Source organism: Pongo pygmaeus, chromosome 15, assembly GCF_028885625.2.
Source record: "Pongo pygmaeus isolate AG05252 chromosome 15, NHGRI_mPonPyg2-v2.0_pri, whole genome shotgun sequence".
NCBI lineage: Eukaryota > Metazoa > Chordata > Mammalia > Primates > Hominidae > Pongo > Pongo pygmaeus.
This window is the reverse complement of record NC_072388.2, coordinates 53842330-53854039: the sequence shown is the minus strand read 5'-3', so window position 1 is coordinate 53854039 and position 11710 is coordinate 53842330. Positions and strand designations below refer to the sequence as shown.

At 38.6% G+C, this 11710-nt stretch overlaps 1 protein-coding gene across 3 annotated transcripts in view; it reads left to right on the top strand.

Annotated features, from left to right (window-relative positions):
* The window catches only part of DLGAP5 (DLG associated protein 5), a 43814-nt gene that overhangs the window by 15514 nt on the left and 16590 nt on the right, over positions 1-11710 (top strand). For all 3 annotated transcript variants that reach the window (XM_054447822.2, XM_054447818.2, XM_054447820.2), the window contains exons 9-12: positions 16-140; positions 568-694; positions 5234-5319; positions 6458-6618. In XM_054447822.2, coding sequence (XP_054303797.2) covers positions 16-140; positions 568-694; positions 5234-5319; positions 6458-6618 — 499 coding nt within the window. The remainder of the gene's footprint in view (positions 1-15; positions 141-567; positions 695-5233; positions 5320-6457; positions 6619-11710) is intronic.

Sequence of the window (11710 nt, the reverse complement as noted above, 5' to 3'; positions counted from 1 at the left end):
TGCTATTGTTTTTAGTGATGAGTCTCAAGCAACAAAAGAAATTTTGGCACAAAAATGTAAAACTTACTCTACCAAGACAATACAGCAAGATTCAAATAAATTGCCATGTCCTTTGGGTCCTCTAACTGTTTGGCATGAAGGTATAGTATTTAATTAATTTATTCATTTTTTAGAATAATGTTGTTAATAATACAAAAAATATTTTGCTTTCAGGTATAGTAATTAAATTTTTACTTTTCTGGATTATTGTCAGATTTGTTTGGAGCTCTTTTTCACCATATCATTTGGGGATATGAACTCAGGGTCAGGAAAGACAGGAAAGCATGGGTAAAGATATCTGAAGAGATAATTGGAATGAAGAATACAGACAGAAGAGGGGAAATAAATGTAAATGTAAAGAAAAAAATATTGAGAGCTACTTTAGAGGAAATGTGAAGTGATTGAGGCAGAAATAAAATTTTAAAATTAAACATTGAAAAGAAGGATTTTTAAAATGTCTTTTTAGGGGCTGTCATTTTAGGAATTGTTGCTTTGAAATTTATATGTAAGATTTTCTTTAATTTATAGAACATGTTTTAAATAAAAATGAAGCTACTACTAAAAATTTAAATGGCCTTCCAATAAAAGAAGTCCCATCACTTGAAAGAAATGAAGGTCAAATTGCTCAGCCCCACCATGATGTGCCATATTTCAGGTATGTCTTTGTGTTTCTAGTGTAAGAATTTTGTATTAATATCTAGACATTTAAAACCAAAACTAAAAATTTTTAACCTTAATATAGTGGGGGAAAACTGATGTTAGGTGATTTTCACGTTTAAATTTTATTTTTTTGATAACTAGTACATTCATGCGGTTCCTAATTCAAAGGGTAGGAAAAGGTACAAGTGAGAAGACTCCTTCTCAGCACTGTGACCCCACCACATAGTTTGAACCTTTCATGAAGGCAAGTGTTAACTCATTTCTTGTGAATACTTCCATGGATAGTTCATGCATATGTAGACAAATATAACATGTACATTTTTTTCTTTTTTAAAAAATATAGACAATAGGCTGGGCATGGTGGATCACAAGGTCAAGAAATCGAGACCATCCTGGCTAACATGGTGAAACCCCATCTCTACTAAAACTATAAAAATTGGCTGGGCATGGTGGTGCACACCTGTAGTCCCAGCTACTCGGGAGGCTGAGGCAGGAGAATCGCTTGAACCTGGGAGGCGGAGGTTGCAGTTAGCCAAGATTGCACCACTGCACTCCAGCCTGGCAACAGAGTGAGACTCCATCTCAAAATATATATATCTATATACATATATATATTGGGGAATCTGCCCTGATGTTCACATAGGTTCTTTTCTATTTTCCTTAATCGTCGGCCAGCTTGAGAAATAAAGGGACAGAGTACAAAAAGAGAGAAATTTTAAAGCTGGGCGTCCGGGGGAGACATCACATGTCGGTAGGTTCCGTGATGCCCCACAAGCTGCAAAAACCAGCAAGTTTTTATTAGGGATTTTCAAAAGGGGAGGGAGTGTGCGAATAGGTGTGGGTCACAGACATCAAGTACTTTACAAGGTAATAGAATATCACAAGGCAAGTGGAGGCAGGTCGAGATCACAGGACCGGGGCGAAATTAAAATTGCTAGTGAAGTTTCGGGCACCATTGTCATTGATAACATCTTATCAGGAGACAGCGTTTTGAGATCAACCGGTCTGACCAAAATTTATTAGGCGGGAATTTCCTCTTCCTAATAAGCCTGGGAGCGCTATGGGAGACTGGGGTCTATTTCACCCCTGCAGTTTTGACCGTAAGAGCCATGCCCAGGGGGGCCAGTTCAGAGACCCACCCCCAGGTGCGCATTCTCCTTCTCAGGAATGTTCCTTGCTGAGAAAAAGAATTCAGTGATATTTCTCCCATTTGCTTTTGAAAGAAGAGAAATACGGCTCTGTTCCGCCCGGCTCACAGGCAGTCAGAGTTTAAGGTTATCTCTCTTATTCCCTGAACAATCGCTGTTATCCTGTTTTTTCAAGGTGCCCACATTTCCTATTGCTCAAACACACATGCTGTACAATTTGTGCAGTTAATGCAATTATTACAGGGTCCTGAGGCAACATACATCCTCCTCAGCTGACAGGATTAAGAGATTAAAGACAGGCATAGGAAATCACAAGGGTATTGATTGGGGAAGTGATAAGTGTCCATGAAATCTTTACAATTTATGTTTAGAGATTGCAGTAAAGACAGGCATAAGAAATTATAAAAGTATTAATTTGGGGAACTAATAAATGTCCATGAAATCTTCACAATCCACGTTCTTCTGCCATGGCTTCAGCCAGTCCCTCCGTTTGGGGTCCTTGACTTCCCGCAACATATATATATATATAGAGAGAGAGAGAGAGACAACATATATAGATATATATATTCCCACAACATATATATAGAGAGAGACAATATCATACAATACACACTATTCTGTTTGCAAATCAAGTAGATGAGAAGTATCTCACTATAGTTTTACTATTCATTTGTTCTATTATAAATATACTTTTTGAGAGTGACTTCATTTCTTTCTTTCTCTTTTGTTTTGAAATGGTTGCACTCTGTTGCCCAGGCTAGAGTACAGTGATGTGATCTCAGCTCACTGCAGCCTCTCTGTCCTGAGCTCAAGCCATCCTCCTGCCAGTAGGTGGCTAATTTTGCTGTGTGGTTTTTTTTTTGTTTTTTTGTTTTTGTAGAGACGGGGTCTTAGGATATTCCCCAAGCTGGTCTCGAACTCGCAGGCTCAAGCGATCCTTTTGCCTCAGCCTCCCGTACTGTTAGGATTACAGGCATGAGCCACTATGTCCAGCTTAATTTCTTTTTTGGAGCACTGGGTTTTAGAATTATAAGGGATTTTAGAGGTAGCTAATCCATTGTGTCGTTCCACTGAGTTATTGAAATATTAAGCAATCTACCTAACTAGGTAATGTCAGAGCTAAACCATTTCTGCTATCTCTTTTTTTTTTTTTGGAGACGAAGTCTTGCTCTGTTGCCCAGGCCGGAGTGCAACGGTGTGATCTTGGCTCTTTGCAACCTCTGCCTCCCAGGTTCAAGCAATTCTCAGGCCTCAGCCTCCTGAGTAGCCGGGATTACAGGCATATGCCACCACACCCGGCTAATGTTTATATTTTTAGTAGAGACGGGGTTTCACCATGTTGGTCAGGCTGGTCTCAAACTCCTGACCTTGTGATCTGCCTGCCTCAGCCTCCCAAAGTGCTGGTATTACAGGCGAGAGCCACCGCGCCCGACCCTTTGCTTCCTTATTAATCGTCATGTGTCATTGAATATGAACAACTCAAATTTTTTGTTTTTGTTTCTGTTTTTTGAGACAGGGTCTCACTCTGTCACCCAGGCTGGAGTGCAGTGTCTCGATCTTGGCTCACTGCAGCCTTGACCTCCCGACCTCCCACCTCAGCCTCCTGAGGAGCTGGGACTATGTCTGTTTCTAGCATAAGAATTTTGTGTTTAAAAAAATAAAAATAAAAATAAAGAATTTTGTACTAATATCTAGACATTTAAAACCAAAACTAAAATATTTATAACCTTAATATAGTGGAGGGAAACTGATGTTAGGTGATTTTCATTTATCTTTTAAATTTTTATTTTATTTTATAACAAGAGGATACTACCATGCCTGGCTAATTTTTTATTTTTTTATTATTTTTTTAAGTAGAGATTGGTTTTCGCCATGTTTCCCAGGCTGGTCTGGAACTCCTAGGCTCAAGTGATCTGCCTACCTCAGCCTCACAAAGTGCTGGCTGGAATTACAGGCATGAGCCACTGAGTCTGGCCCTAAATTTTTTTTTTTTTTTTTTTTAAAGAAACAAAACCTGCCGGGTTCGGTGGCTCCCACCTGTAATCCCAGCACTTTGGGAGGCTGAGGCTTGCAGATCACCTGAGGTCAGGAGTTCAGGACTAGCCTGGCCAACATGGTGAAACACCATCTCTACTAAAAATACAAAAATTATCTGGGCGTGGTGGTAGGTGCCAGAAACTCTGTACCTACTAAACAATAATTCCCCATTCCTCAGCCATTCCCTCCCAGTCCCTGGTAAATACCATTCTACTTTCTGTCTCTGATTTTGACTCCGCTAAGTATCTTATTTAAGTAGAATTCTGTAGTATTTGTCTTTTTTTTACTGGCTTATTTCACTTAGCATAATGTCCTCAAGGTTCATTCATTGTGGCATGTGTCAGACTTTCCTTTTTAAGGCCGAATAATATTTCATTGTATGTATATACCACATTTTGCTTATCCCTTTGTCAGTGGACACTTGGGTTGCTTCCATGTTTTAACTGTTGTGAACACCTATGAACATGGGTGTACAAATACCCCTTTGAGACCCTGCTGTAAATTATTTTGGGTGTATACCCAGAAGTGGAATTGCTGGGTCATGTGATAAGTCTATTTTTAATTTTTTGAGGAGCTGCCATACTGTTTTCTATAGTGGCTTTGCCGTTTTACATTCCCATCAACAGCATACAAGGGTTCTAGTTTCTCTACATGCTAGGATACTTTTTCCATAGACACAAATTAAACTTCTTTTAGGCCTGGGTTTCTCAATCTTAGCATTATTGACATTTTAGATTGTATACTTGTTGTGGGTATATATCCTATACATCGTAGGATGTTTTGTAGCATCCCTGGCCAGTAGCACTCCTCCAGTCATGACAATCAAAAATATTTCCAACCACCACCAAGTGTTCCCCAGAATGGGGCAAAATTGACCCAGTTGAGAACCACTACCTTTAAGCAAGCAAAACCTAATAATTAGGATCTGTGAGGCCCCATCACTGTAATCTGGGATTAACAGTTTTTAGCTTTAATTTACTCTTGACAGTTGAGTTGGCTTTAGTTTCATAGACAATGCAGAGAATCTGATGCACATTTAGGAATGTCTGACTTTGATCAGCCTCTGAAAAAGAACAGAACAAACTAGAAATGTTAGCTTAAAAAGTAGGTTCTTGGTATTATCCAGCCACATAAGTTTTAGGTGTAAAAGGATGTACATACAAAGGGTATCAACTTGTATTTATGGATTTTAATATATCACAGTTTATAAATAATTCAGTATCAACTTTGGGAAAATATTGTGGCTCCCTTTTATAACTTCCTAATATTATGTATCATGATGTTATGCTAATACTTAGCTACTAGTGTAAAAACCACTCGTAGAACTGAAATGTATGTCATAATTTTAGAAATATCCTCCAGTCAGAAACTGAGAAATTAACTTCACATTGCCTCGAGTGGGACAGGAAACTTGAATTGGACATTCCAGATGATGGTGAGGCAACATTTGTATTTTTTGTTTGCTTTGTTTCTTTTACTATGGTTACGTTTATCTGAAACATGAAAATATAGCATTGCCTAACTTTATAGTTTCATTATTATTCAAAGTAGCAAGAATTATTTCTTTTTTAACTTGATGTCTACAATAAAGTAGCAAGTGTTTTTCATATCTCAACATATGTTCTCTAACATCTGTGCTAAAATGGTATATAACTTAAAAGATGTAAGTATTTAGAATATTGACTGTCATTCCTTTGACTTAGACATTTTTCTAACCAACCAAACAAGTAACAGTGAATATTATTAGCTTTTTTAATATGACTTTATGGGTGATATCAATATCTGATATTGTTTACACAAAAATATACTCTGAATGAAAATTACCTAAATCAATATGGAAAAGATTTTCTGAAGAGTTTCTTAATCTGATTTATTTGGGGAAGCTGTTTAGAAAAAATTATGTGCTGTCAGTATGAAGTCCTTCTTAGATAATCATTTGCAGTGAGTTGTTTGACGTTGAGTTTTGTTTTGTTTTTAATTTATTTATTATTATTTTTTTAAGATGAGTGTTGCTCTTGTTGTCCAGGCTGGAGTGCAATGGTGCCATTTCGGCTCCCTGCAACCTCCGCCTCCTGGGTTCAAGCGATTCTCCTGCCTCAGCCTCCCAAGTGGCTGGGATTATAGGTGTCTGCCACCAGGCCCAGCTGATTTTTGTATTTTTAGTAGGGATGGGGTTTCACCATGTTGGCCAGGCTAGTCTCGAACTCCTGACCTCAGGTGAGCTGCCCACCTTGGCCTCCCAAAGTGCTGGGATTGCAGGCATGAGCCACCACGCCCGCAGGCATGTGCCACCACACTGGCTGATGTTGAGTTCTTATAAAGTACAAGAAGAAGTAGAATGCTATTTAGTATATAGCAATACGTATGAGAAAATATTGTTAATTTTGAGCAGGAATTGAAGCAAATAGTTAATACTCGTATTTGTATGACAAAGTTTTGTGGTAGATATTTTTTGTTTTGCTTAACAACCTGTAGGCCCTAGAATGTTTGGAGTGAAGTCTTATCAGTGGGCTGACTTACAATGAATGTCCTGTTTTGTCCTTTAATTTTAAAAAACCTCTTATTTCCTTCAGCTAAAGATCTTATTCGCACAGCAGTTGGTCAAACAAGACTCCTTATGAAGGAAAGGTTCAAACAGTTCGAAGGACTGGTTGATGATTGTGAATATAAACGAGGTATAAAGGAGACTACCTGTACAGATCTGGATGGATTTTGGGATATGGTTAGTTTTCAGGTATGTGGTTCAATATTTCAAATATATTAACTTTGGACTTTTTTTTTTTTTTTTTTTTTTTTAGGTAGCAGGAGTAAAATGGGGTAATAGTAGCTGCTTAGGTACCTGTAATATTAAATGAGATGTTATAAAGCACTTTTATAAACTGTAAAACATGATCTAAATTTTATGACTAATGTCCTCTTCTCCCGTATATTCTCAGGATAATTTCTTTTTTTTTTTTTTTTTTTTGAGACAGAGTCTCACTCTGTCGCCCAGGTTGGAGTGCAGTGGCGTGATCTCGGCTCACTGCCGGCTCTGCCCCCGGGTTCATGCCATTCTCTTGCCTCAGCCTCCTGAGTAGCTGGGACTACAGGCGCCTGCCACCTCACCTGGCTAATTTTTTGTATTTTTAGTAGAGATAGAGTTTCACCATGTTAGCCAGGATGGTCTCGATCTTCTGACCTTGTGATCCACCCACCTTGGCCTCCCAAAGTGCTAGGATTACAGGCATGAGCCACCGCGCCCGGCCAGGATAATTTCTATATAGGTTGCAAACTGAAATTATTTTCAACTCTTTAATAGTCTATAATGATTCGACCTGTGAGAAATGAGTCAACTGGCCTTTGGTAGTTGAGTTCAGCTAACAGTTACTGAGTTCCTGTTGTGTGCCTGTATTGTATTAATCTCTTATTGTATTAGGAGTATTGTATTAGGAGTTGATAAAATAGTGCATTCCCTGTCCCAGAGGAGTTTGTAATTTGATTAGTGACTGAGATACAAAATTTAATTCTAACGTAGAAAGTGCTGTGATAGAAGAAATTACTAGGAAGATCAGTTAAAGTATGGGGGAAGATGACTCTAGCTTTTTGAACTTATTTTAGAAATAACCATATAAAATAGCATTTCAAGAACCAACAGCCAACAATAGACATCGAAAAAAGCTTCAAACCTAAAAGAAAAAGGCCAAAGCAAACATCTAGGAAGAAAGCTATTTGGATGGACTTTTAAATGCAAGTATTCATATTCTCAAAGAGACCAGACATTTCATCTGTCAAGTAAAAATACCTGTTAAAAAAAGAACATTCAGAGAATAAATAGCTCTTTGAAGTTAAGCAATATGAGAACAGAAATGTAAGATACAGTAGGTAGAATATGAAGTTAAGGAAATCTCAGACAGGCACAGTGGCTCAAGCCTGTAATCCTAGCACTTCGGGAGGCTGAGATGGGAGGATCACTTGAGCCCAGGAGTTCAAGACCAGCCTGCGCAACATAGTGAGAGCCCATCTCTACAGAAAATAAACTTAGCCAGGCATGGTTGCACGTGCCTGTAGTACAAGCTGTAAGACGGAAGAGATTAGATAAGAAAATTACATGGACCAGTCCAGGAAATATAGCCAAATTATAGGAATTCCAGAAAAAGAGAACAGAAAAAAAAAATTGGGGAGCAAGTGAACAATGAAGGAGCCTGTTGAGTGTTTAGCACTGAGTAGACCCACAGCAACTTACATGATTAAATACTGTTATATAACTCTGGGATAAAGAGGGTAGGCTAAAGCATCCAGGGAAAGAAAACAAATTTTATACAAAGCATCAAGGGTTAGAGTAGCATTGATCTCTCAACAGCAATATTATGAACTAGAACAATACTCTGAAAATTCTGAGGGAAATTAACTTCCAACCTGGAGTTCTATACCGAACCAATCAAGCATGAGGGTAGAAAGGAACTTTTCAGACACACAAGAGCTCAAAGTTCACCTCCTTCCATGTACCCTTTCTCAGGAAAATGAGAATGTCCCTCACAAAGATGAGAGAGTTACCCAAGAAAAGAGGAGAGTGGGCTCCATTCCCAGAAAGAGGCGAGACCCTGTCTCAACCAAACCAAAACCCTGAGCAAACAAAAAGCAAAACAATTATTAAGTCTAAAGAAAACGTTGTGAGGAAGGAAACGGGATCTTAGCAGCTATATGACCCAGACATGAATAGTGTTTATGTAGTCATAATTAAGCATTACTTTATGATCAGTTTTTATATATTTACCAGTTTTCATAATAGTTGGTTCACTAGCCCCCTTCAATTCTGATTGTTTGATTCTGTGGCGATTTTTGTATCATTATTAGTTGCAGATTTAAAAGTATGATATGTTTACATTGTTTATAGTCTTTTTTTTTTTTTTTTTTTTTTGAGACAGAGTCTTGCTTTGTCACCCAGGCTGGAGACCGGTGGCGTGATCTTGGCTCACTGTAACCTCTGCCTCCTGGGTTCAAGCGATTCTCCTGCCTCAGCCTCCCGAGTAGCTGGGATTACAGGTGCCCACCACCACGTCAGGCTAATTTTTGTATTTTTAGTAGAGATGGGGTTCACCATGTTGGTCAGGCTTGTCTTAAACTCCTGACCTCAAGTGACCTGCCTGCCTCGGCCCCCAAAGTGCTGGGATTACAGGTGTGAGCCACCATGCCCAGCCTATAGTCATTATCTTGACTGATGATCATTTCCCAGCTTTGGCTTAGTGGGAACCGCTTCAAGTTGGCCATTGGGGCACTTTTTTTTTTTTTTTTTTTTTTAAACACAAAAGAGCTATATGAGGTATAATTTACATATGATAAAATTTATTCATTTGAAATGTACAGTTCAATCATTTTTAGTAAATTTACAGAGTTGTGCAACCATCACCACAATCCAAATTTAAAATATATATATATATATATATATTTTTTTTTTTTTTTTTTGAGATGGAGTTTCACTCTTGTTGCCCAGACTGGAGTGCAATGGCACAATCTCGGTTTACTGCAACCTCCGCCTCCTAAGTTCAAGCGATTCTCCTGCCTCAGTCTCCCAAGTAGCTGGGATTACAGTCATGTGCCACCGTGCCTGGCTAATTTTGTATTTTTAGTAGAGACGGGGTTTCACCATGTTGGTCAGGCTGGTCTTGAACTCCTGACTTCAAGTGATCCACCTGCCTCGACCTCCCAAAGTGCTGGGATTACAGGTGTGAGCCAGTACACCCAGCCAGAACATTTTCATCAGTATAAAAAGATGTCTCCTGCCTGTTTGCAGTCAATCCCCATTTCTACTCCTAGACCCAGGCAACCATTAATCTACTTACTGTCTCTGTAAATTTGCCTTTTTTGGGGTATTTCATATAAATAGAATCATACATTATGGTGGTCTTTTGCATCTGGCTTCTTTCACTTAGCATCTTTTTGAGTTTTATCCATATTGTAGCTTGCCTTGTGTACTTCACGCCTTTTTATTGCTGAGTAGTATTCCATTGTATGGATATATCACTATTCACCAGTTGATGGTCATTTAAATTGCTTCCACTTTTTGGGGATTATGAATAACCTATGAATATTTCCACACAAATCTTAGTGTGGATGTATCTTTTTAAATTTCTCTTGGGCAGATACCTAGATATTGGTAGGTCATATTGTAAATTTATGTTTAACTTTTTAAGAAACTGCCCAAACTATTTTCCTAAGTGATTATACCATTTTACAGTCCCACCAACAATGTATGAGTGTTCTGTTTTTCGACATCCTCACTAATACTTGTTATTGTCTTTTTTATTATAGTTGTCCCCCCTTATCAGCAGTCTTGCTTTCTGTGGTTTTAGTTACCTGAGGTATAGTACAATAAGATATTTGGCAGGGAGGAGAGACCACATGCACATAACTTATTACGGAATATTGTTATAATTGTTCTATTTTATTGTTGATTATCATTGCTAATCTCTATGCTTAATTTATAAATGAAACTTTATCATAGGTACATATGAATAGGAAAAAACATATATATAGGGTTCAGTACTATCTGCATTTCAGGCATCCCCTGGGAGTCATGGAACAGATTCCTTGAAGATAAGGGGGAACTGTTGCATAGCCATCCTAGTGGGTATGAGGTATCTCATTGTAGGGTTTTTTTGTTTTTTTGTGTGTTTGTTTTTTGAGTTAGGGTCTCGCTCTGTCAACCGAGGCTGGAGTGCATTGGCACAATCTCACCTCACTGCAACCTCCACTTCCTGGGCTCAAACAACCCTCCTGCTTCAGCCTCCCAAGTAGCTGAGACTACAGGCATGTGCCACCACGACTGGCTAATTTTTGTATTTTTTTGTAGAGGTGGGGTCTCATCATGTTACCCAGGTGGCCAGGTCTTACTCCTGAGCTCAAGCGATCCACCCTCCTCAGCCTCCCAAAGTGCTAGAATTACAGGTGTCACTATGCCTGACCTCACTGTAGTTTTGATTTGAATTTCTCTAATGAGTAATGATATTAAGTATCTTTTTGTGAGCTTATTCGCCATTCATGTATCTTCTACTGAGATATCTGTGTAAATCTTTTGCACCCATTTTTAAATTTGATTGTCTTTATTATTGAGTTTTAAGTATTCTTTATGTATTCTGGATAAAAGTCCCTTATGAGAAATATTATTTGCAAATATTCTTTGAGTTTGTAGCTCGACTTTTAATCCTCTTAATGGCATCTTTTGAAGTGCAAAATTTGTATTTTAAAGTAAAATTTATCAAATTTCTCCTTTTCTTTTTTTTTTGAGACGGAGTCTCACTCTGTCACCCAGGCTAGAGTGCAGTGGCATGATCTCGGCTCACTGCAGCCTCTGCCTTCCGGGTTCAAGCAATTCTCGAATTCTCATGCCTCAGCCTCCTGAATAGCTGGGATTACAGGCGCATGCCACCATGCCTGGCTAATTTTTGTATTTTTAGTAGAGATGAGGTTTCACCATGTTGGCCGGGCTGGTCTTCAACTCCTGACCTCAAGTGAGCCACCCGCCTTGGCCTCCCAAAGTGCTGGGATTACAGGGGTGTGCCACCATGCCTGGCCAGTTTTTTTTTTTTTTTCTTTCTTTTATGTTGTGATTTTGACACCATGTGTAAGAACTCTTACCTAACCACAAGTCACAAAGATTTTCTCCTGTGTTTTCTTCTAACAGTCTTACGGTTTTAGTACTTACAGTTAAGTCTGATCCATTTAGTTAGTTTTTGTATATGGTATGAGATTGTGAGTCCAAATTCATCTTTTTGCTTATGGATAACCAATTTTCCCAGCACTGTTTGTTGAAAAGACTGTCTTTTCCCCACTGAATTGTATTGGCACCT